The sequence below is a fragment of the Filicampus tigris genome, chromosome 7 (assembly GCF_054856515.1).
Source record: "Filicampus tigris isolate MCC_2025a chromosome 7, RoL_Ftig_1.0, whole genome shotgun sequence".
In the NCBI taxonomy this organism is placed as follows: domain Eukaryota; kingdom Metazoa; phylum Chordata; class Actinopteri; order Syngnathiformes; family Syngnathidae; genus Filicampus; species Filicampus tigris.
The window spans coordinates 16,757,152-16,782,897 of NC_141223.1; the positions used below are offsets into that span (position 1 = coordinate 16,757,152).

A 25,746-nucleotide genomic window follows, 5' to 3' on the forward strand; every position below is an offset into this window, starting at 1 on the left:
GTTGGTGCTCCGAGCGCTGATTTGCTAGCTGACAGCCAATCAGAGTGACCAAATGTCAAGACTGGCGATGCGGATTCAACATACGTAAACGCCCCAAGACGCTTACAGACGGGTTACGACACAACGACGGAGGCCACTACACCAAACAGACGGCGCATTCAAACGCCACGACGCTTCACGACCCCCGACGTCGGTTTCGTCTTATCAGGGCCTTTAGACGTATTTGCTCCAGCAAATTGCGTGGGTAAAAATAAAATGTACATTTCCGGGTTTGTTGAATGTAGCATCATGACGTGTGTAAGAACTTCATGCATACATACCAATTTTTTCATTATTATTGTTGTGAATGATTTAGGAGACACGTCAAACTTTCACAAGCAGATGCTTCTCGATTTGTGCCCGGCAACAACAAGAGCTTCAGGTCATTTCATGATTGGCTATCACGTTGTGCGATCCCAGCATATTCACGGCACACACAATAATTTATGATCAGCCAGGATAATCTTTCAGAGACATCTGATAATCGGGCCTTTACTGACTTTGATTGCAAGAGGGGGCAAATTCAGCTCATTTATCGGTATGTGTATGTTTTTTTTGAACCACTATTTTCTCCCAGAAGTATTACTAGTGCAAGTAAGTATATCGCCTTCAAAGTCATTTCTCCATCTTTTAATGAACTTGAAGTGTGTCCCCGCAAAGGGAGATTTTATAAAGAAGCAGCCGCGTGATTGAAAGCTCAAAAGCGGGGAATGTGAGAACAGACTTGTGTGTAGTTGGCCATCAAAGTCAATTCCCCTATGCTCCACCCACCACCAACCATCTCCTGGTCCTCTTTCTCTCATCTTGTGGCACACTCCAAATCAAGGATGACTCGTTGCAGTCAAAAGGAGGAAGCAGGAGTGGAAAGACATACTGCAACTGTGCGCCATGAGAGGACCCATTGTCACATAGTCTGACACTACTTGATGTTGTGTCGCCCACGCAGCGTACAAGTCAGATTTAGATATAAAACCTTTATCTTTTATTTATTTTTTTGTCCTGATTAGTCAAGTGTGGCACAGTAGAATATTTTCACGGTGACATCAAACCACCTTAGCACACTTCAAGACTAAGATCTATGTCCTGTATTTGCTGAAGGGATAACATGGAAACAAATGAATGAATGATCAGTTCAACACACAAATGAGCATAGCATATCAACTGGAGCGAAAAGCAGTATTAGACAGATTGAGGAAAAACAGGAAAAGTTGCTAGCAGAGCAGCTTGCTAACAAGGCTAAGACGCTTAGTACATGCAGATCACGCTATGTAGTAAAATAAGATAAACACTTATAGGATGTAGCATGTCAGTATAAAACAATGAGCTGGTTCTCAACAGTGTTCATTTGGGTCATTGACTGATGGTTAGCTCTGAAAAAGTTTGCTGCTGGCAAATTTACACACCCATGATAAGTGACCAGCACTTCTTTTAGCTCTGTTGTCAGAGCTGGACTCGATTGAATACTTTAACTCATACCATTGGTAATGATAATGAATGAACTGACTTTGTTGATTGGATACTCTAGTTTGCTCCTACATTCCCAAAACATTGTTGTTGTCGGGCGGATGGTCCATATGATCAAGTCATATTTTCACAGACTGATATTAAAGCCACACTGGGTCATATGTCAGTTTTTGTTGATTATGGCGGCGCCGTGTGGACAAAAGCGGTAGTGTTTTGACAAAAGTCAACCACATTTCCCATGCGTGCCAGCGCGTAGTGTCGCAAAATCCTGAGCCGTCCTTATAGCGAAAGGAGGAAGTGAGTATGCCGTAAAGCAATTCAGGACATTTGTATTTTTTTGTGTGCCAGGGTTGATCCCAGCCTCCTCAAAGTTGCTCTGTGCTAGTAAAAACGATACAGACACCCTCAGGGTATGAAGTCCCATTCGACTACTGTACTTGTAAGTCAATGTTTCATCAAAAGAGGAAAATGAGAGAAAAATGTTATTAAGGTTGATTTATTGCCCAGTGCTGCTTTCTTCCCCCACCATGTCATTTTTTTTTTTTTTATACATTATTAACCAACTGAGTGTTGAAAATACTTTGAGAACAACACTTGGACACTCAATTGTCAGACAGTTTTGGTGGCAAAAGGTGGACCCAAAGCACAGGGAACCACGCATGCAAATGCATAATGAAGCCCAAGACAAGACAAAAACAAAAACAACACACACGGAAGAATCAAAATGCTAAATTAACAAAGCCCAGAACCCAGGGATGGCGCTACACTGAGGCTTTTTTAAGTGAAATTAATTAGCAGTTGAAATGATTTTAGAGTGGTGCCAACTTGATTGATGAAATGTTTGGAAACTCAAGAAAGATGGCTTTTTTTCAATTTCCTGCAAAGGTTTTGGGGATGCAAGGATTTTGCCCGATATGAACTTTAGGTACAGTGACGATAAGGGTTATAATAGTTATAATAGTTATATTATATTCATTTTTTAAAATTCACTTCATTTTTAGAGCAGGTTTATTCACCTTTATTCTTTTGAAAATGCTTAATTTTAGTTTAGTTATTAGTTATGGTATTAGTTGTAGTTTTTTTTTAAATATTTGGAGTATTTGTGGTGTGCAGGATAAAAGAAAAAAAAAAGGTCCCTAAGTATTCCTCAATAAAGTAAAAGTAAAGTCCCCAAATACATTTAAAATAAACACTGACAGCTCATGTATGAAAGTGATTGATCAGAAGTGTATTTTGACTGTGAACACATCCACTTACAAACTAGATTTTCCCCTTCCCTGGCCTGCTGCCCAGGAAAGAGCTGCAATCTTTCCCTTACTGACAACTTGTCTGAGAACGACCTCACCTTTCAGATGATCTAAAATGTTCAATTTACACAAAGTGAGGGCCAAATCAGGTGATATTTTCTTTTTAAACCCGCTGCTTGACGGCTCATTTGAGGACCAAAACCAACATGTTTTCAACCCTGTCTTTTTCTTAATTTCACTGCCACTGAGTGGGTGTGCACTTTATTGATTGTTCACCAGGAGAACGTGGCCACGACATCTTTGGGATTGAGTAGGAGAATAAGTAGGTCTACATAAAACCCATAGAGGATGCTTATCATAGCATGGCGGAGGAGGAGGAATGACAGCCTGATCAGGAAACAAGAGTCAAATTGTCTGTCCTCTCTTAGCACCTGGACACACAACGAAGTACGCATACATGTGTGTGAAAATGAAATCTGCTGTTATTTTTTTTTTGCCTGTGTGAGAAATTAGAATGCATGTGTGCTGTGCTGTGGCTCAGATGAGCGTGGGCGTGCTGAGTGGGAGCACCGGTAGGCTGAAGATGCTCGCGCTCGTTTCTCATAACGGGAGACTAGCTCGGCAAGCCACGCAGAAATATTAGTGTTTAATTTGAAACGCCATATGCAATAAAGGACAGGATGGTTATTTATGAGCCTGTTGACACCATGGAAATACTCCATAGCTTCATGCATATAAGATACCGGACACATTTTAATAACCTGTTATTTTTAGTGCAACTGCAGAACTTTGTAAAGTAGAAGACCAGGATAGTTACTGACCCAATTTATATTTTTTAAAGACGCAATCCAATGTTCAGTCAGTTTTTCACTTTGATTTGCAAGCAAACGTTTGAGATGTGATCACTTCATGGTGGCAGTGAACAAAACTCACCTCACTTCAACTCACTTCACAACAAGCAGCAGTTTGACAGGCAGTGGACAATTTTTCAAACAGCTTCTAGCTGCTTAATTCCACTCCCAGTTGAAGTGTACTGTCAAACTCAAAATAAAATAAAAAGTTACACATTTTGTATTTAAAGCAACTGCATTGCTTTGCCCTAATAAAAGATGTTTTGCTTGATGTTAACACCAATCCACCAGCATTGGTGTCGCTGGGTTATAACTCTTTAAGCAAAACGTTTGAACACAAACAGTAGTTATTGGCATGTACATTTTCTGAAAGGGCATTAAAAATGCTTGTCAATTATGTATAAGTGGTGGAAGTTGGGTAATATTTGGTGTAAATTTAAACATTAACAACTAAGTATCAAAGTAATGAACTCCTTAGCAACGAATAGTAGCACTTACCAGAAATAAATGAAATTAACACCACTTATTTCCCATAACGTAAAATAACATAACGGAATCAAAAACTTTCATACAGATATCCCAACAGAAACTTATTTATTAAACTTATTATTACATTTCGGAATCCATGCTTGAATTTTAGATTGAGCATACGTGAATTAATTCTGGCCAATCAGAAGCGACCTTTCAGCAATAGTCTAGCAAAAAGGATGTTTTGTTTACACCACAAGGGATTACATTCCGGCCTCTTGTTGTTTCATACATGTAATGATGTAGATTTAAATTAAATCCGGGCCTACAGAGAACCCAGAGATTCCTGTTAATATCAGACATTGTTTTCTTATGCACGCGCCACCAGCTGATTAGTTTTGTTGATTTTCAGACTTCTGCAGTGCCCCATCCTCTCGAGAAAACCTTTTTTTGAGGCATTCATGTAAAAAATAAATAAATAAATAATTAAATCGAACTGTGCAGTGAGTTTTATATTTCCGGCATTTGAATCACAATTCTGAAAATCAATCATTTTCACATAGTCAATGCTTTTTGGGCTGTAGCTCAACATACGGCCGTGCGGCTTCTGATCCTTTTTGTGCTGTATGGTCACGTTTATTCTTTAACCGTTGTAAAAAAAAATAAAAAATACTAATACTATTGTATCTTACTGAGTCCATTGTGAAACTCTTCTTTGTGTGTATTTTTCTGCCTCTTCTGAAGTGCACACTTCAGAAGGAGCAGCACAATTCCCTTTGAATTGAAGCAAGAAATGTGTCTTAAATGGTTTCATTTTTTACATTCAGTTTAATTATGTCATCACAGTATGTGTTTAAGTACATTACAGTTTTTCCTTACTAAAAAAATAAATTGCAACATTTTTTGGGAGGCTAGAATGGATTTATGGCATTTCCAATTGTTTCAATGGGGAACAAGAGGCTAACCACATAATAAGACAAAAAAGTGAAACTACTCACCCAATGAAGACATCAAATGGAGTGGGAACAGCTAGGGGCCTCGAAACATTTGACTGCACATGTCCAACTGTTCAATGTGTCAGTACTTTTCTTGGAGCAAGAGGCCTGTCTCCCGAATAAAGGCCCTCGTGCTTGCAAGAGTTACCTGCCCCGAAAAGAGAGTTCTGCACCGGCACACGTCACAACTTGAATATGATTTTTTTTTTTTGTACATTCTAAAACGTTGCTGTTGTGAACTTGAGAAGAGTTGATGCCTCTTCAAAAACAAATGTTGAAATGAATAAAGTCTAAAACAGACCATTTATCACACACTGTACATAAGACAGAGCAGTGATTCTCAAAGTGTGGTATGTGTGCTCCCTCAAGTGGTAAAAGAATCACTGCCAAAGTACAGTTCAGATGGGTTTAGCTTTTTTGTACAATACTCTTACATTGGATATTAAGAACTGTTCGTTTTTAAACTTTTGTTTAGGTACACATTTTTATTTACGTAACCTGTACGTGCTCTACCTTAAACCGCAGTGTTAATGCTTACGCTGTGCATAGTGGTGAAGTGGCAAACAATATATATTAAATATGTTTTCGGGAATATGTCTCGTTTTTTGATGAACACTTAGGCCTACTTTATTACAACAGTATTTTAATGTTGGTCTTGATGGTGTTACTTCAGAGAGCTTAATAATTTTAGGGGGTACTTAGTGTAAAATTGGAGTACTCACACTTTTTCAGCATGAGAGCTACTTATAAAATGACCAAGTCAAAATGATGTACCTTCCGGGTAGAGTATGTTTAGCATTTTTGTAATAGGTAGGTCCTACCCCCTATAAAAATGCAAAACAAATATTTATTTTCAAATATATCGAGGATTCTTTATATGTACAACGTATGTTGATGATTTCTCTTGCATAACCGCATGAGCCAATGTTGCACAACACAACATAATTAACTATGAACATCTTTTTTTAAATTTTTTTTTATGTCATGCGATCTACCAATACTACCTTTGCGATCGACGTATTGAGCACCTGTAATGTAAAAAGTTTGAGAACCACTTATGTACAGCAATGTTTTGACATTACAACAGAGTTCAGCAAAGGGGTTACTTTCAAGCATGAACGCTCCACAAGCAGTTCTCACATCTGATTTTGCCCAAGTAGAACACTTAAAAACCACCAACTAATGACAAGTGTATCGATCCAGTGTTTGATAATATCAGAGCCGTACCAACTGCTACAAAAATACTCATAAACACTGCATGCTGACTGTTCTAGCGATTCAGATTTGAAGAAAATTCAACAAAGAAACAAACAAAAGAGAACTAGGAGCTACTTTTTTAGGGGATATTTTTCCATCTTTAATGAATTTAGCAAGCGAGTCAATGGATAAATATTACGATACAAGCATGTAATAAAACAATGCACAAATCACCAACAATTTAAGCTACTGCATATGCATACAAGGTTTATACACAGACCATCTAAAAATAAGCCCTGTTCTGCGTTTCGAGGACATTCATTTTCACAGATCATCTAAAACTAGCACACAACCAGAAGTTTCACAAGAATCATAAGTACATGCAGTTAAGTTGCCAATTCTGGGTCAAAGACATCTGTACCGACTGATGAAGACTACTGGAGAAGCAGAAGGAGTGCTCAAGTCACACAAAAAGTTAATCCCACAAACAACACATCCTCAAATTGTTCATTTTCTACAGCTAATGTATGTTGAAGAAGAAAAAAAGGAAACTCCTGCGGTAAATAGGTGCGCCTGAAAACTTAGCCAGCTTGTGCCAGCCAACCATACTTGCTTGCTACGTTGCTTAGCCTTTCTCACTTCTCTCTTTCTTCATCCAGGCCAGGACAGGGCTGTCACTGCTCTGGCACAGCTGCGTCATCGCTCTCTACTGCCCCCGATCCTCCTGCCTCTAAAAACAGAAACAAGCGAGTGGAGTTTAAGTATGTCAGAACACCAACAGAATGACCGCTGTTTTCTTATCAAAGTCAAAGGCTCCGGTGGCGTAGGCCAGTTCTGCATTCATCAGGAAAGAGAGCTCTCATTAGAGCACTGAATAATAACTACCTGTACATTCTATTTTGCTCAGCCAATAAAGGTAAGTAAAAGTGTAAAATAAGTATATGCATGAAATACCGTACGGAGAAAGTCATCACACCACCCAGTTAGCAAATAAACATATAAATGTTAGACACGAGTAATTAACTAACTCACAGTAGGTGTGATATGGCTCATGTGGTAGAGTGGCCATTTCCTAACCTGAAGGTTGTCGGTACGTTCCTCAACCCTTGTGTGACTTTTTTGAATTAACTAATACAATGCGAGTAAAACTGACTCAAGACTTTTGTTGTAAAACTTAATTCGAATTTCTGAGTGAAAAAACGAATAGTTTTTTTCAAGTAAATAACCCTCCAAATGTTTTTCTGTGTAAAATTAACTCTGAATATTATTCTCTTCCAAGTGTGTATTTACTCTGTTTAGACTGGGACCAAATATAGTCTTTTTATCTTAAAATGTACTCTACGAAAGTTACTGTGTTGGAATGTGATATGGAAATGGAAATTGTCAATGCGAAAAGTCACAAGTACATAGCAAGTGATTTATTTTACAGTTTCAACCTGTCCAAGAAAGATGAAAAGACAGTGACACCTAACGGGGAGACAGAAACGTGAATCTGACGGGTAGTGAGACGTCACCTTGATTTCTTAGGTAGGAAATGGAAAACAGACAGGGTACGGGAGGGGGGAAAAAAGCAGCTCCCAAACCAATCCTCCAATCCTTTAGAGCGGGGGGGGGGGGGGGGGCACAGTGTGGGATCTGGAAAAAAACCTCATTACATAGCGACATAATCTCAAAAACGTGCACATGTGGGAGTGATGTGGGATCTCATGGAAGGAGAGTTACACGCTGAGGTTATCACACTGTCACATTGTCCACATAATAGTGGTCGAATTCCAAATAGCATGATCTCACGGATGTTCCACTGTAAATTGCGAGTGAAGGCTACCATCATGTAAATCTACCTTTTATTAATTACAACCACCAAGTACGAAAGCACACTTTAATTGGTCCGCAAGCTGGATTCTGCAAAAACTGCAAATTACTTACCGGTACTTAAAACTTAAATTGATATAATTTAACAGTCAATGGTGTAAAGAATGTATCCCACTGGACTGGTTTGCTTATGATAATGATACAGAGCTAGCAGGGATTAGGGTCCACATTGAGAAATGACTGTATATACACAAAAATGGCAGACAAAAGACTAAATGTGATCTGACTTAAAACCGATAAAAATACTGCAGATTATGAATACGTTATGCATATGTTCCATTATACATAATTAAATTTCATGTCGACTTGCTCAAGTTATGCAACTGACTTGCATAATAAATAACCTTTGTGGCACAAAGTGAATCCATCACGGCACTAATGCACCTTTAATACTTTATAATTATTAACACCAGTACATGTTCACACATGGAACGTCATCACTTGGTATATAATATAAAATACCGGTAACTTTTGTTTCAACTTTATGTTTTGTTCCTTTTTTTTTTTTTTTTTGTAAGTTTTTGACACTGCTACCCAAGCGACAGCGAGACTGCATTAACTTCAAAGAAACAGTTCTTGTTGTAAAAAGGGGGTCTCCCCCAGAGGGAGGTGTTTGGCAGACTCCGGATTCAATCTGACAGGTTCATTAATTCCGCTTGCCCACTGAAGCATATACTATGGCACTGCAGCTATAAATACCTCCCTTACATACAGCCAGCAAGTGGGTTAGACGCAACCACTAGTAGATCTTTTGATGCCAAGCCTGCAAGTGCCATCCTGAAGATATGAGAAAAATCTGATCCATGCTGTTGTTGCGACTTTCGGCTTGTGCCATCAAGGGTCACTTGGATGAGTTGTTGTTTGTCAGGAATCAAACCCAAATCATCTGCACGAAAGGCAGCAGCATGTACCACTACACTACAGTGGTGCCTTGAGATACAAGTTTAATTTGTTTGATGACCATGCTTGCAACCCGAAGCAGCCCAAAAAAATAGAAAACAGTTTATAATATGTCTTCAAACATATGGTGTTTAATGTTGTACTTAAAAAAGAAAAAAAAAATAGAACATAACTAAGTTTGTGCATCATAAATCATCGTGACTGTGTGGCTCCTTCTGGTATATGCACCTTGGCCACCTGGGAGCAGTATAGTGCAGCCATACAGCTATTAATGGAGACGGGTCACAACTAGGCTCGGTAAGATGCAGTAATTAGTGATTCTGACTTTTTTGTTATATTGTCTGTCTACGTGTGTTGTTTCACCGTTTGTGTTCAAATATCCATTTCTTGTATGGTAATAACACTCTGTGGTTGATGCTATTTGTTAGCCCATCTATGCATTGTTTGTTAGCATTAAGCTAAGCAAACATTTCTATGTTGTCTTTAAAAAAAACAAAAGTGTGTTTTTCTTCATGCAAACTTCAACTGGGAGTGGCATGAAACAGCTTGAAGTCTCTTTTTCGAAGAATTGATCACTCTCTGCCAAACTGTGACTTGCTGTGTTGAGGTCACTGCCACTACTGTATACAGTGTTTGTAAATGTTTTTCTTGCGAGTCAAAGCAAATAAAAAAACGAAAAATAAAAATGAAAAATAAAAATCAGCGCAACAGCTCATGCCTCAAAAAACTCAAGAGGTCATGTCACTTGTACCTCAAGGCAGCACAATACCAGTGTAAAAAATATTATCCATACGTTTATAATGATATATTATGAGCATTTGCAGGTGAAATGTTTTGGGGTTTAGAATTGTGTGCTTAGCCCAGTTAGATGCTCTCACAGGCCGTATACAGTATAGACCACGCTCCGAGGTTGCCTTTCACTTTGCATATCTTTGCTTGCCAACACAACCACAAAAACAAGTGCAACCTTTTTGCATTTTTAACAGTGTCGTCTGGAGTGCAGCGACTTCTCTGACTGTCTGCTCGATTAACATTTCAGTTCTCTAAATTACAACTTTAACGTCTCTCTGGTGACTGAAGAGTGTGTGGAGAAGCAGGTTCATTTATCAGCGCTTTGAGAATGAGGATTCAATCGGCTTCTGCTGGAGCGCCTATGGGCTAATTAAATGAGTCACTCAGTTATGCATCGCCTTAATCACACATAACATAACGCAGAGGGTGGGCTCTAATTGGTGTAATTAATTATGCATGGTTTCTAAATTGTGCATTGCTCAATGACGCAACACGTGAAATAAGGTTACAGTGACATCGGCAGGAATTCTATTGGACTGCTTTTAAAATAAATATTTCACAATACATGTCGGGCATTAACAGTTGAACTGTTCTACTGTGATTGCACAGTTTGAATGTCTTCTGTTAGCATCGTTAACGTCACCAAGAAATATAGCGTCTTTTGGAGCAATACGTGGTCAAAGCCGTAACTCTCGACACTTCACCTCCTCTCCTTCTGCTTTGTCCTCCGGCTTCATCTTCTTACGGGTCATGTGGCCACGGAAGCCGGCCTGGATCTTGGCAGCTGCCCTGTTGGCCTCAGGGTCATCCAACGGGATATCCATGATGTCTTCCTCCTCCTGGGGTCTACTGCGTTCCTCCTGCTGAGAGGACCATGTCATGATGGAACTAAATGCCTGATTTTTATTATGATATCGAGACATGTGTGCTGAGTGGTTATGCTTAAGAGGTCAGAAACCCAGCTCAAATTTTTCCCTCCATTTATCCTCCTCATCTTGTGTGACTGAGTTGCAGTGTAATACATTACCATTTTCTCGTTTTTTAACAGGCTTTGTTGTTATATGAATCAGAAACAACATTTAGTACACATCATGAACCGTATCCAATACTGTGCCTTTTTATATAATGCGATCATATTGATTGCCAACAGTATTGCGGTTGCAGTTTGTTGGAGAATTGCACTGCATCACTCTAAGAGTGTTTCTTATATTTTGCCTCTCCCGCAGCTAAATAATATAACTAACGTGTGTGAGTGTCCCAAAAGTCATTATACACTTCCTTTTTCCTCTCAGGTAACATTCAGACTGATGTGAGGCCATCAGCATTTGACAGCTTAGGCTTCGAGCGTTTTTGTCAGGATATCATTCCCTTCCCCGTCGCTTATCAATTGACATTGAAGCCCAGTTGCACGATTGGCACCTGGCAAGAAGTTTTGTTTTCCCAGACTGCATTTCAGTGCCAGTTTGAGAAGCTTTTATTTCTCAGCATCAACAAAAGCTCGATTCAGTGAATGCTTCAGAGAGAGATAAAGCTTTTCCCGTACCGACTTCGAGTTGTTCAAATATCACAAGTGCAAGATTGTTATGCTCAACAAGCTAAAGATGGTAGGAGAAAAGCTTTACCACTCTCCGAAGGATCCGCCTAATCGAGCTTTTGTTGATGCTGAGTTCCAGTGCAGCCGCCCAGATTTTTTCTCTGGCTTTGAGCGGCTGCCTGCTCTACGAGTTGGGTGCTTTCATTTGCGGTGGCAGTAGCATGCCTTCTGTTGCGTGCTTTGTGAAGAACAGATCCTCTTTTGTGAAACTTGCCGTGATAAAGGTGCAACGCGTTGGAGCAGTTTGACAGCCAAAAAGCCCCCCAAATTGGCGACAAACTGCTGTCGGGGCAGTAAAACCTATTGCCAGGTGGACATTTTGTCAGTTGGGGAGCCACGGACGAGGGACTGCTATGCAAAAACTGCAAAACCCGAACTCTCAAATGCTGACACATCTGACTCACATCTGTTTGTGTGATAACTGAAATGAAGGAGAAAAAAGAACATACATAGTAATGAAATGATTGAAATCTATATATCTATTATTGAGAAAATTGTATTTGAAAGGAAAAGGGATGTAATTCCATGAGATCCAGCTATAAACAAAGGAGACAAATTACAAAAGAAAGTTATGGCTTTGGACACTGGCATGGAACAAGAATGACCTAGAAAAATGACAACACTAGAAAAATGACAACAGCGTCCATCTCCTTCAGCCAGCATCCTGTGTCCCGAAGGAGACACGGTGGGCAGAAGAGATGTTGTGAAAAGTGTCAGCAGCATGTCGCCGGGGCTGTTGACAACTTATGTAAGCATCCATTCAAATTCTGTGGCGCAATCGCCCAGAGCATTGCTAAGGGAATCGCATTGACATTTCACACAAAGCAGCCCACGAAGTGAGCCCACCGTCGCCCCACTGCATCACGTCCCCGGTGTGACTCCCTCCGATGTAGGAGGGCGACCACCCACCTGTGTAGCCAGCATTCATTAGCCTCTGTGTCTGACTGCTCACTCAGCTGCCAGCTCTGGGAGAAGGAAACCACTGAGTGGGATTGTGCTGCTAACTTGCTCGTCAACACCATGTGAAGCAATGTCGTAAAATACCGTGATGCAAATTCTCATGCAATCCACTTATGATGAACACTGCATAATTGGGCAAGGTGTTTGATGCTGTCTAATTGCTCCTCTCAAAGTTCGACAAACGGTTAAGGTACTACATCAGCATGTAAAGCTCAGCAGCCATGTAAAATGTGCAAAAACTAAGAAAGTTAACATGATAAAGTTACTCACATTGTGGCAGTCCATGTCTTAACTTCCAGAGATGACTTTGGTCTTCAGGTGGCCCTAATGAGTCACTGTCGCTCTCTATAAGTCACTCTCTGCTTATATACAGATGCCTCACTGGCTCATACTAACAATCATTGCATGCTCAGTAACATTCGCTCACGGAGAGAGAGCGAGAGAGAGAGAGAGAAAGAGAGAGAGACACACACACACACACACACACACACACACACACACACACACACACAGAGGGAGGGAGGGAGCATGGGAGGGAGAGAGACCTCCAACAAACATGTCAGCATGTGTTCTGTCTTTTCAGCCTCATTAAAGTTGCTGACTTACTGCGTTCACATTCCTGATACGGACTCTTAAAAATACATGCAGCAATGTAAAGTTATACATCTGCCTGGCATCATGCATAGATACAAGTAAACGGATGACAAGAACAAATCAGAATGCAGAAATGCGCTTCCAATAATCATCTCAAACTTCCACTTCCAGCTAGTAACAGTGCAAAAATAAAACCAGCGGAGTTGCGCTGGGCGGCGTTATAAATGTATTAAAGGCAGCGTGAGCTAACAGCCTTCTCCGTCCCTCTGATCCCAGCTGGTGAGGCCGCCCACACGCCGCTGCCAGCCTCAGAGACAAGATGCAGGGGCATAGAAACAGCCATTAATCTGAGTTCCATCTTTTGCGCTCATTCTTCCACTGCTGCTTTGTTAAATGATTCCAACGTTAACTGAGCCTCACGCACGAGTTCTCTCTGATGACTCAAATTCAGTTAGCCTTCATCAATCATGAGGCAGCCAATATGAGGAGTTCTCTCTATTGTGAGTAGTTGTAAACAATGAGTTAAAGGTATTCTAAAAAGTAGTTTTAGGACAGGAGTATGGCTGATTGTGCAAGTTAGTGGGAGTAAAGCTGTCAAATGGCACAAAATAGCTCCAAAAGTCACTCAAAAACACACGCCAAGTGCTGTCTATGAAAGTCTGATTACTATTACACACCATGCCTGGCAACAATCAACATCACCATCTCCTATTAATTCCACGACAAGAACGCAGGATGAGTAGTGAGGCGTTTCCATGGCAACGTTCTCAGCTACTCTTCCCACTCCACCACTGTAATCGACTGAAGGCGCACTCGCCGGTCCAGGCAAATCAGACGAGGGGGCCAAGTGCGACGGCGGCGAAAATGCTACAACGCCGACTTCAGATGATGATGGACGTCTCAATCAAGTCTCAATCTGGGGGCGCAGCAGTGGCGCCTCTCAACACAGAGCCATTAGGAGCTAAGAGAATTACGCTTACATGACCACGAGGAAGGGCCTCCAAGGGCATGTTCAAATAGTGAGGCACTGATTGATGATCCTTGAACCTTGCTACACATTCACGTTGTGTTTAAAAGAACTAATACGGTATAAAGTTGATGAAGCTGGCACTCAACGAACACTTCATCATCTTATCAGCTCTAATACAAGAGCCCAATAACATTTACAAAAAAAAACATGTTTACTTTCCCAGGCAGAAATTGATGTTTATTACCATTTATTAACGACAACCACAATGTTGAATCAAAATTCAGCATATATGTAAAGCGGTGGTGAGCAAAGTACGGCCCACAGGCTACATACGGCACACATCGTTCTTTAATCCGACCCACACTGAAAAAAAAATTGTGTGCTGAATTTACTTAATTTGATTTTGTCAAGTGGTTGCAGGAAAAAAATAATCTGGATCCAGATAAATTTTTTTAAGTAGACTATATATCGACTTAATGTAATCAAGCAAAGTCCACAATAACTTTTTTTCAGTGCATTTATATTATCACCTAACCCCCTCCCTTAAAGCGGAAGCCAACCCAAAAATATTCTTTACACAAATGCAGGCCTACTAGTTGAAACATGTCATTCTGATTAAGATTGCGTTTGTGGAACATGAGTTAAGCAGTACAATCCACCCGTTTTGTCCATCTCGGCGGCGGCCATTTTGCCACTTTATGTCAACTGAAAATGGCATCACAGTTGCTCAGGGCTCAGATAACGACCAATCATGGCTCAGCTTCAGTAAACAGGTCAGCCGTGATTAGTCGTTACCTGAGCTCTTAGCAACTGTGATGTCATTTTCAGTCAACAGAAGTGACAAAATGGCCGCCCCCTGAGATGGCTAAAAACAGGTGGCTTTTGCTGCTTAACTTATTTTGCACAAACACAATATCAATCAGAATGTTGTGTTTGGACTGGTGAAGGCATATAGAACATATTATTGCAACATATAATTTTGGGGAGGTTGACTTCTCCTTTAAAATCTGTAGATTAAAAGTATAATAATTCATTTATATGTATTATAGTCATTTATTTATACAAATGATTTGTTAATTGTCTTATTGTAAAGCACAGATGTCAAACTCCGGTCCTCGAGTGCCACTATCCGGCGTATTTTAGATTTACGTGATTAGCTCATTAGCAAGTAACATATATAATAACATAGATGTATGTAACATGTACTTTATTTTATTTTATTAAATCATTGGTTCATTAATTTGAATTGTAACTAGCATTGTATATTATTTCATTATAAAACTAAACTTTCACATATTTTACAACTACATATTAGCAAACTACTGTAATTTTTTCCGCATGACCGAAAAATTTGAACATGGCCTTTGGAAGAATTTCTAATAAAGCGCTCGTTTTGGATCTTTTCACAGAAGATTGTGCATGTGGATCTAATGTTGTGTCTGGGTGATAACCAAAAAGCCTGTTAAAAACTGAGAAAATAGCTAATGCATTGTAAATATGCTGCCTTAGTCACATAGCATATGACAAGAGGAGAAACGGAGAGAAAACTGGAAGCTATGTGGGTTACTGACCTCTTGAGTCTAAACACTAAGTGCACATCTCTTTCTGAATCAGAATAAAAACATGCATGTTCCATCATGCCATGGTCCTCTCAGCGGGGGGAACGTGGCTGGCCACAGCAGGACGAGGACAGCATCAGCACCTGGGCCCACGGGGCAAGATTGAGGCGGACTTCCATGATCACACGGCCCGGAAGAAGATGAAGCCGGAGGACAAACCAGAAAGAGGTTTGTGGGCAGCATTGAACAGCAACAAGTCTCAGTTGTACAACATTTAAGGCTATTCAAGAGGACATTATGGCAGCAGGTGACATTAATGATGGTAGAAGGATTACCGTAACAATCACATTCAAACTCATGTTAAATGGGACACAACTCCCACTGTAAAAAGTGCCTCTGATTTATCCAAAGTAAAGTTTAGACCAAAATGTATACACATTTAAAGCAGAAGTCAACCCAAACATATTTTTTTGAAGAATATGTTCTATGCAGGCTCACTATGCCAGTTGAAACATGGCATTTTGATTAATATTGTGTTTGTGGATTATGAGTTAAGGAGCAAAATCCACCCTTTTTAGCCATCTCTGGGGGCGGCCATTTTGTCACTTCTGTCGACTGAAAATGACATCATAAATGCTCAGGGCTCAGGTAACGACCAATCACAGCTCATTTGTTTTCTGAAGCTGAGCCGTGAATGGTCGTTACCTGAGCCCTAAGCATGTGTGATGTCATTTTCAGTCGACAGAAGTGCCAAAATGGCCGCCCCCAGAGATGGCTAAAAACGGGTGGATGATGGCTGTCTAATTACCGTAGATGACTAAATTAGCTGAATAAATTGGCTCCCATTTCAAGTGAACTCGATGTACATTTCAAATGCAACTCTGTCAAAGATGACATGTTTGTAATGTGAAAAGGGATCCTTGGTTTTTATTTTGAAGTCATCACTTCATGGCAGAGAAGACGTGATTTAAAGGGCATCTTGCATAAATCATGTTTTGCTAGTTACTTCTCTTATTACATGCACTGCATACATTTGTCATGTGTCATCTTCCAAACCGGTTATCCTGTACAGGGTCGCGGGGAGCTGCTGGAGCCTATCCCAGCTGACAATGGACGAAAGGCAGACTACACCCTGAACTGGTCGCCAGCCAGTCGCAGGGGACACAGAGACACCGCCACTGAGCGGGAACCGATCCCACGCTGCCCGCACTCAACGCAGGCGTGTGTTCCACTACACCATCAGTGACTCGCACTGCATACATTATGTATGTATCTTTAGTACTGCACACATTTACGGCCTAAAGTCTAAAGCTAAACTTAATCAGTTCATGCTTTTTTTGCAGGTTTTTGTACTTGGAAATTCCCCTCTCTTGCAAAAGTATACAAATACTAAAGGACAAAGTATTGTGAAACAATCAAATCTTCTGCCTGTAATTCATGTTTTTGTTGTCATAAGCATTAAAGGACCAAAAAAGTAGTTATTCTATTCATTATATAATAATAATCAGCCAATTAAAATCAGTTAAAATCGCTTTTCTGTGAATGCTTGACAATGACACATTCAAAAGACATACTAGTAAATAATTAATGAACCTAACTAGAGCTGAGCGTCTGACTTGTTTGTGTGATTAATCCAGTGCATAACAGAGTGGCCCTTTTAATTACCACACACGCTCTCCAGCAACAGCTGATTGAATCCTCGCTCTCAAAGCCCTGATAAACGAGACGTTGTTAAGCACATATTGTTAAATTAATACAACAGCCCCGATAACAAGTCATTACAGTTTGAACAATCCTTCTCTCGAGGCAAGGCACCTTTATTTATATAGCAAATGTCAACTTTATATGCTTCTAGTACATTAAGGGTGCTTAGCGCTTACCACAGACCACCCAACCTTAGAAAATATACGACTTTCTGTTTTTATGTTGATTTTATTATTGCTTGTATACATTCAATAACTTTTAAAGGACGGCTTCAATAATTTTGTGGCTTGATTGGTAGTAATTAATTAGTTTAGCGTGGAAAAATGCCTACGAGCTGAAAAATACACCTCTATAATGGGATATTTCACTCATATGGCAACATTTTCAAAACACGGGTACATCCGTGTTGGGTCCAACGAGATGTCAAATTTACGGATGGGCAATAGATACACATTTGGGAACGAGGAGGACACAAAGAAAAACAATGCCGTAGTGTAAAGCAAAAATTAGCAAGGGGTCGACCACAAACAGCACACAAGGTGCACACTGGCATGTTATTCAACAATGTTTACAAAAAATGCACTGATGCTAGTATTGTCAAGTCCCCGGTGTGTACAAGGACAGGCAGGCAGTGAACATTTGCAGAACAAGGAATACTTTACAGTTAGAAATGAGACACGTCACTCAGGTGACATAAAAAAAACTAACGAGCAAGAGATGGGAGGGGATCTTAATTACCAGAGGGACAATTTGTGCCGCCTCTCAAACATCGGCGCAGGCGGCGGTTTGTTGGTCTTATGCCCATAACGCGAGTGGAGTCTGCACTCGTAAATTAAGCCGCTGAGACACCAGACCAAAGCGGCACTTTGTTCATCATGTGTGTAAGGTAGAAGGACATACAGTGCAGTGTATAAATTCAAGCATTCTCCGTGCGTGTGTGGCTCAGGAGCGAATGAGCACCATGTGTGCTGCACTTCCTGATACACTTGTTCTCCAAAGTCTATTTCGTACATTAAACAACCATCTAGCGCTGCATCTTTCACATCAAAAGTGGAATCTCACTCGGTAGATTTAATTCATAGTACTGACTGGAAATGATATGGCTTCATGTTTTCAGGATTAAGGATTAATTACAGATGCATTCCATTTGGCATAGTGTGTGTTTATCATTGTGTAATCTAGTCCGAAGTTGACACGTGTGACGGCTATCTAGTGACGTGCTTAATGAACATGGCAGCTGTAATATTTTTAAAATTAGTAAATGTACAGGAAAAATAGTTCCTGGAGTTAACAAATTAGTTATAGAGAAAATTTTTTTTTTTTTACTGCTACATATCTATGTATGTATGTTAAGTATCCCTTTAATGTTTGTTCTGACATTTGAAATTGTTGTAGTCAACCATGCGCACAAACACGCGAGCCACAGAATTTGTAATCGCAACAGCACTGGCATTGGATCTTGCCAAGTTGCTCAATTGAATCTAAAGTTTTGATGATGCCAAATTATCATTATTAACAACATTACCTCATCTCCTAATCATTGGGTTCTGGTGCAACCTCTGGCCCGACGGCCTCCTCTTGATGGTTATCAGTCGCTTCACCTGGAATTAAGAGTGGAGCTGATTTTTTGTTCCCCATACAATGACTCAATTTTCTAAAAGTTGCTTTCATTTAATATACCCTTCATTCAATCCAAAGCCACAAAAGTACCTTCGATTTGTTCATTGTTGGTGACATTTTGCTCTCCCTCCATTTCGGGCTTATCATTGCCTTGCTCTTCCTGAGTCTCCATCTCCGAAACCTCCTCTGGACCTTCATCTTCCGGCTTGTTCTCCACGTCGTCACTTTGCTCGGCCTGTGGTGTCTCCACAGAGTCAAGCTCAACCAAGGAATTTTCTGTCGGTTCAGCGCTGCTGTCTAAATTTCCTTCTGCATCAGCAGATTGGCCAGCTTCCTCATTAGGCGCTTCGGTTACAGCTCCTTCCGCCTCATTTGGCTTTTCAGCTTGCTCTTCAGCTTCTTGTTTCTCATCGAAGGTTTCGCTTTGAGGCTGTGCTTCTTCGGTTTCTCCTGTCTCTGCTTTGGGGCTCTCCTCATCAGCAACCTGTGAATTATCATTGTCTTCATTATCATCAACTGTAACTTCCTCTGTAGTTGTATCTGGTTCTCCAAGCTCGGCAGCTTCCACCTCAGCGCCGCCTTCAGCGCCCTCCTCTGTGTTCCCTTCAGCGTCCTCCTCCGCGTTCCCTTCAGTGCCCTCCTCCGCTTTCCCTTCAGCGTCCTCCTTGGTACTCCCTTCTGCCATCTCCTGAGCTTCCTCCTGAGCTTCTTCCTGAGCAACTTCTATAACCTCCTGCTGAGCCACTTCGATAGCCTCCTCCTGAGAAACTTCCTCCGTCTCAGCTACTTCCTTTGACTCTCCAGCTTCAGTGCTCTCTTCTCCCCCCGAAACTTCATTTTGTGTCTCAGACAGAAGACCATCCTGAGCTTTCTCGTTTTGAGCCTCAGTTGGGTCAACTTGATCAGAAGTTGCTGCTGAGACTTGAGGTTGTGTGGACTCAGCAGGCACTTCTTCAATTTGTAGCTCAGGTAGTTTTTCGCTGAAAAAAAAAAACAGTAGACAAATGGAGAATTACACTTATTTGACAGAATGTTCAAAGGTTACTTAAAATATGTCTATACAGTAAAAAAACCCCAGCTCTTTCTATTAACTTGAAAACATATAAAGTACGTCTACAAAATTGAATGTTCTTTTTAAGCATGTAAGCACTTGTATTATTCATCTTAATGCACTTGGGTTAAGTGAAATTAATTTATTGTGGTTGATTTTACTGAATTGCTCAGATTATTTCCAACTTTATTTACTTTAAACATAATTTATTCAGGGTAATAATACCCTTTATTTATGTACGTTTGTTCTATTAAAATTAACCCAGTTAAAATTCCCATCTACAGACAATTTAGGCAGTCAACATCCTATTTCTACTTCATCCTGTACAAACAAAAGGTTTTATACACAACCATTCATACTGACATTCACACACATGGCTGAGTTAGAATTCAATCAACCTAACACGCACGTTTTCAAAATGTGGGAGGAAGCTGGAGCGCCTGAGGGAAATCCATGCAAGCCTTTGTTCTTGACCAAATATATTTAATTCAGGCAGATATCTAAGGCAGCATGGTGGTCTCATGGCTAGCACTTTCTCTTCTAAATTCTGAGGTTAGGCAGTGTTCGAATCTCAGCCTCGGCCGCCTGTGTGGGGTTTGCATTTTCTTCTGGCGTGTGTTTGTTTGAGTGTGAATGGTTGTTCATCTGGTTGTCCATATGTGCCTGGCAATTGGCTGGCGACCAGTCCAGGGTGTACCCTACTTCTCTTCCAAAGTCAGTTGGGTTAGGATTAGGGCTGAACAATTTACCAAATTCAAATCTCGACATTGCAATATAATAATAGAAGACAGTTTCCAAAAGACAAAGGATCACTATAAAAACAGTTGGGTTAAAAATAACCCTATTTTGGGTCAAAAATGGACCGATCGACTACTTGGGTCAATTTGATTCAACTTTCTTGGTTGTTTTTGCAGAAAACAACCCCAAAAATGGGTACTTTTGTACAAAACAATGCAAGAAAGTGGGTCAAATTGACCCAGTTTGTGTATCGGTCCATTTTTGACCCAATATTGTGTTATTTTTAACCCACATGTTTTTAGAGTGAAACACACACAAACAAACACACCCACGCACAGAACTATAGAACTATGCTTCACTTTCGTCGGTTTGTCATGATAAAGTTACAGATTTGTTGGTATGTGAAGTTGTCATAGTGAACGCTCAAAATTGCAAGTCAAAGTGATTAGTAAGTGATTGAAGTAGATAAACTGTCTTTCATATTAACTCATGGTTCATTTACCTTTATTTTAGCATATTCCTAACCAATAAGACCAAAACATGTATGTATATTGTTGATTGTAATAAAGATTGTTCTTTTGCTTGAGTTTGTTAAAAAAAACTACAAATAACACATTAAATCACAATTGTAATACTGTGGGTGGAGTGTATGTGTGTGTGTTGGGGGGGGTGAGGACAAGCACCAGTCTATGTGAGGGTGTGAGGGTTTACAACAATGTAAAAACATAAATCAATTTAAAATGAAATATAAACGTTATATATTCAGGGAATACAGAAGGGACTGGAGTGGTAGACAGTCGTTAGGTGTTTAAGAGTGTTGCTCATTTTTACTTATATACTGTACATAATTATATTGACTATTGTTTGGTACGGGTGTTTTGTAATTGTTGGCCCTTGGGAAGGGTTTTGGATCTTGTCTATGTGGATTTATAATTAGCACTATGTAGTGGTTCATTATCATTATTACAATTATTATTATCTTTCGTATTATTTTTCACCATGGATGAAGACAATAGGTATAAATTAATAAAAAATGGAAAAGGGGTGGGATTGAATAAATCTAGATTTATTGAGCATGGAAAACCTTTGGCTATTTTTTTGCTTGTTGTTATTTTTTGTCATATTTTATTTTCATTGTTACTATAATTATTTTGTTCTTTCTTCATGTTCAAATACACATTCATTCACTCTCTCTCTCTCTAATTAGATTATATTAGATTAGATTACATTACATCCATTCAGTCGTTACACATGTGTCAAAATACAAGGCAGCAAAATCAAAAATGCATTATTGGTACAACAAGTCAACTCACTCAGAAATGGGGACTTCTGTTTCAGGCCCCGCTTGGGGAACATCCTGCAGAGCAACAATACAACGCCAGAGTTAGTGTAAAAGAATTGCAGGCAGCACAGGCACACACAGAGAAGCCTGATAAGCAAGATGGAAGGTGACATCAATTACAGCTGACGTTGATTTAGCACCAACTGGCCTGAAATGCACGGTCGCTGTCAAATCTATCTTCCAGGCTGGCAGCCCACTCAGTTGGGTCCACGCCACTACCTGCAAGCCAGAACAGGTAAGCACTCGCAAATCGTTTAATTGTGCCGCTGTGACACTCCGCGGAGAATAACGCCAATGCACAAATCCAAAGTTTATTATTACCATCTCGTTGGCCGAGAAGACGCTTGAAATAGAGGGCGGCATATTTGGGAATGTCTCCAGGTTGGTCACGTAGAATTTCTCGGACCAGGCCTTCCAGGACAGCGCCAAATCCCCGCGGGATCCTCAGGTGGGTATTGCAGAAAGGCACCGACATGTCGACCGCTCGTTTAGGCAAGAAATCCAGCAGAAGTCTTTTTGTTAGGTAAATTAGCTCGCGAAAACTTTGTCAGAAGGCTGTAAAACTAACCGGCTAGCTAGTTATAACTTGCCATTGTCTGTCCCTTTCGATATTGAAAATATCCCAGTTCAAAATATATTTATGTATATTAAGTTAGACAACTTAGAAGCACCTGTGACCTACCTTGAGTGTCTTTAACGTTAACTAACTGCGGGTTAAGCCGCTATTGTTGTTGACAGTTGCTAGGCAACTTTTGTAACCACGGACACCGACAAGGCTCAAATCTCATTGCACGTCAATTGTTGTAACTGTTGCTCATGAAAAGACAACAACTTCCATTTAAGTATTTATTTATTTTTCCAATTCAGAAGATTATAATGCAGATACTGAAGTATTCCAAATGCCTTTTGTCTTATATTAGTCAAGGCATTTACGTTGACACTAGTGATCCAAAACAATAAATATGCAAGTATATCGTGAGTGAGATATCGGAAAAATCTGCATACGAAATGAAGCACTGTGCCTTCAACCAGACTAATGCAGTCACACATCCATCTATCTATCTATCTATCTATCTATCTATCTATCTATCTATCTATCTATCTATCTATCTATCTATCTATCTATCTATCTATCTATCTATCTATCTATCTATCTATCTATCTATCTATCTATCTATCCATCCATCCATCCATCTATCTATCTATCTATCTATCTATCTATCTATCTATCTATCTATCTATCTATCTATCTATCTATCTATCTATCTATCTATCTATCTATCTATCTATCTATCTATCTATCTATCTATCTATCTATCTATCTATCTATCCATCTATCTATCTATGAACTCAGGTTTTCAGGTTTTCCTGTCTCTCTCGTTGAAGTTGATGGCTGCTCATGTCTTTTCAAGTCAGGCGTATGTGATGACTGCATACTCTGAGTTGGTGCTCAGCTTGCGGCTGACCTCTCTGGGCTGTGGGAGGTGAAGCCTGTCAACAGAGCACGAGGCCTGAATGTGACCCCTCAATTCACAGCCTCGCCACTGAAGCAGAGCAAGAGAGTGAAAATTAGAAAGATTAAAAATTATTATCAAAATAGAGCAAAAAAGAAACCGGCCTGTGCACAAAAACAAAGTAATTCACACTAATACTAGCGTATTGTTTATTTTTTGTGTTTGCAATGAACACATGTCAGGTTTATTTGGATTGCATTTACAGTAGATTTTGTATTCAACATGGGACAAAATGGTATGTTTTACTTCAACAGATTCAAGGATATTCAAAAATGAGTTTATACTGTACGTTACAAGATCACTCATGATTTGTTTTCATCGCCTTTCTTTCCTTTTTCTGCAGACTATGCCAAATGCCAAATAAAAGTGATTGTGAGATAAGACTTGTGAACATGTGGTATGTATATAAACTGCTGAATGGATTCCTCATTCCCACAGCCAACATCCTGTGCGTTTATTTCCACGGCACTACTACAGGCTTGAATACAATGTGTTCATTGAATGTAAAAGGTAAATATATGAGACATAGTCTCTTGGCTTACCTGTTGTGAGTCGTCTGTTGCCAAGTAGCTGACCTGTGTGAGTTCTGGTGTACTCACACCTCTGACTGAAATCATGATTTCGGCATATGGAACCTCACTTTGACTCTCATTGTCTGCATATAGAGAGTATATTTAGTACATTTAGTAACATGTCCATCCTCTGTCAAAAGTATCTTTGTGATATTTTGCTGTTGTAATGTAAAGTGCTTTGTTACAGCTGTAGCTGCTATGAAATGCACTATATGAATAAAGATGTATTGTATTATATATTGCAGTTGCAGGGAATATTGCACCTTGAGAGGTAACCCTTAAAGTCAGTTCTTCATTTTGGGAGGCGGATGACTCTGGGCGAAAAAAAGGAATGGTAAATACCAGACATTCATTTGGCGCATTAAGTTTTTCATATAATACACAGTTACCATTCATGGGCGAGAAAACAGCTCGGGAATGTAGCGGTGAACTGAAATTGGAGAGAACAAATAATGAAAATCACAAAGTCCCGATTATAGATATAGCCTAATATAGAAAAAAACAAACCCTCTTCTGGACATATCATCATCATCATCATCATCCCCTGAAATGTGTGTCAAAATATGAATGTAAAATAAAATTGCATTCAGATTTCAGATTCATTTTACAAATTTGATTTTTCTGGTCATACGTACCATTCCTGCTGCATGGATTGTGGTTCACACATAAATAAACTACCAGCGCCATCAGCGCCAAGGCCACAGCGAGGGAAAAGGTTGCCAAAACTTGAATTTCTGTAAATTGCCAACCTCCCAGGGGAAAGAAAAACGACTATCATACCTCATTGTTAACGAATATATTTAATATTGTATTTTTACAAGTGCTACAGTGGTATCTCACCTCCGTTTGCTTTCCTTGGCTTATCAGTAGCAGGCACTGTGAATGAAAATAACCGTTTGTGGTGATAAAAGGAATGTGGTATGTTAATCAGTGCAATTCATGAATTACTCAGTATGTACATTACAGATTCACCATTTTTACTACTTACTATTACTTGGAGCAACTGTCCAGGTTTGGGCACTTGTCTGAGCTGGGAAAAAAAAAATGTGTCTTTCAAACAAAATCTATATTTTACTTCAAACACATTATAGCATTGTTTCCTACCTTTTACATATAGAGATACAACATGCTCTGTTTTGGTTCTAAGCTGTGGGTCATCTGTTGCTCGTGTGTAACAGGTGTAATTGTACTTGAGATCTTGCATAGAAACAGTGGGTAGATGAAGAGTTACTCTGCAAGACTTGTGGCTTAGCTTCCCAAGGCAGGAGTTATCGGACGCTTTGCTCCAACAGCCCCGAACGAATCCAACAGTGCAGTTGTAATGGCATTGCAGTGTGAGAGATTGCCCCAATGTAACAGTCTTGACCTCAAAGGGAACCTTGGTGTCCATGCAGCACACGGCGTCTGTAGGAAGAGAGAATTTTTTATTATGGAACATAATTTGACTCTGAAAATACAATCAATGTTACCTTTGTTCATCCATAAATAAAACAGCGTTGAATAAAATGGGATCAGCATTGTTCTTCACATTCACCTCAGATGAGTGTTGCCTTTAAAATGCATTCAATATGTTACACTGTCAAGCCGTCACCCATCTAACCACAGGAAGCAGCGTACGTCAGACTGTAAGAAAAAAACTTTCCATTTTTTGCAGCTGTTGCATTGGAACGGAAAGTTCGGTTAAGAATGTTTGGATGACAAGC

General features: G+C 39.9%; 2 protein-coding genes and 1 long non-coding RNA gene across 10 annotated transcripts; 1 reads left to right on the plus strand and 2 right to left on the minus strand.

The window, feature by feature from the left end:
- Nucleotides 1-6,393: 6,393 nt before the first annotated feature.
- On the minus strand, nucleotides 6,394-22,694 carry nrgnb (neurogranin (protein kinase C substrate, RC3) b). 7 transcript variants are annotated; one of them, XM_086036068.1, is made up of 7 exons: nucleotides 22,640-22,694; nucleotides 22,279-22,440; nucleotides 22,106-22,176; nucleotides 21,929-21,972; nucleotides 18,917-19,806; nucleotides 18,732-18,807; nucleotides 6,394-6,991 (listed from the first exon to the last, which is right to left on the minus strand). In XM_086036068.1, exons 2-6 carry the CDS (start codon nucleotides 22,430-22,432, stop codon nucleotides 18,740-18,742), a joined length of 1,227 nt encoding a protein of 408 aa, XP_085892194.1. In that variant the 5' UTR covers nucleotides 22,433-22,440; nucleotides 22,640-22,694; the 3' UTR covers nucleotides 6,394-6,991; nucleotides 18,732-18,739. The 7 variants fall into 7 exon arrangements, with proteins under 7 accessions (XP_085892194.1, XP_085892198.1, XP_085892197.1 ...); XM_086036072.1 differs by having other exon boundaries at nucleotides 22,078-22,176; XM_086036071.1 differs by having other exon boundaries at nucleotides 18,917-19,310; nucleotides 19,395-19,806; nucleotides 22,279-22,654.
- LOC147144934 (uncharacterized) lies at nucleotides 22,070-23,856 on the plus strand. Its single transcript, XR_015087498.1, has 3 exons — nucleotides 22,070-22,192; nucleotides 22,339-22,405; nucleotides 23,815-23,856. It is a non-coding gene; the product is annotated as an uncharacterized LOC147144934 (long non-coding RNA).
- On the minus strand, nucleotides 22,790-25,630 carry LOC147144935 (uncharacterized). Of its 2 annotated transcripts, none has more exons than XM_086036075.1 (10): nucleotides 25,513-25,630; nucleotides 25,148-25,447; nucleotides 25,032-25,073; nucleotides 24,884-24,919; nucleotides 24,679-24,777; nucleotides 24,551-24,587; nucleotides 24,433-24,473; nucleotides 24,307-24,357; nucleotides 24,014-24,126; nucleotides 22,790-23,501 (listed from the first exon to the last, which is right to left on the minus strand). In XM_086036075.1, the coding sequence occupies exons 1-10, from the start codon at nucleotides 25,559-25,561 to the stop codon at nucleotides 23,370-23,372; spliced, it is 900 nt and encodes a 299-aa protein (XP_085892201.1). In that variant the 5' UTR covers nucleotides 25,562-25,630; the 3' UTR covers nucleotides 22,790-23,369. The 2 variants fall into 2 exon arrangements, with proteins under 2 accessions (XP_085892201.1, XP_085892200.1); XM_086036074.1 differs by having other exon boundaries at nucleotides 24,679-24,792.
- Nucleotides 25,631-25,746: the final 116 nt, after the last annotated feature.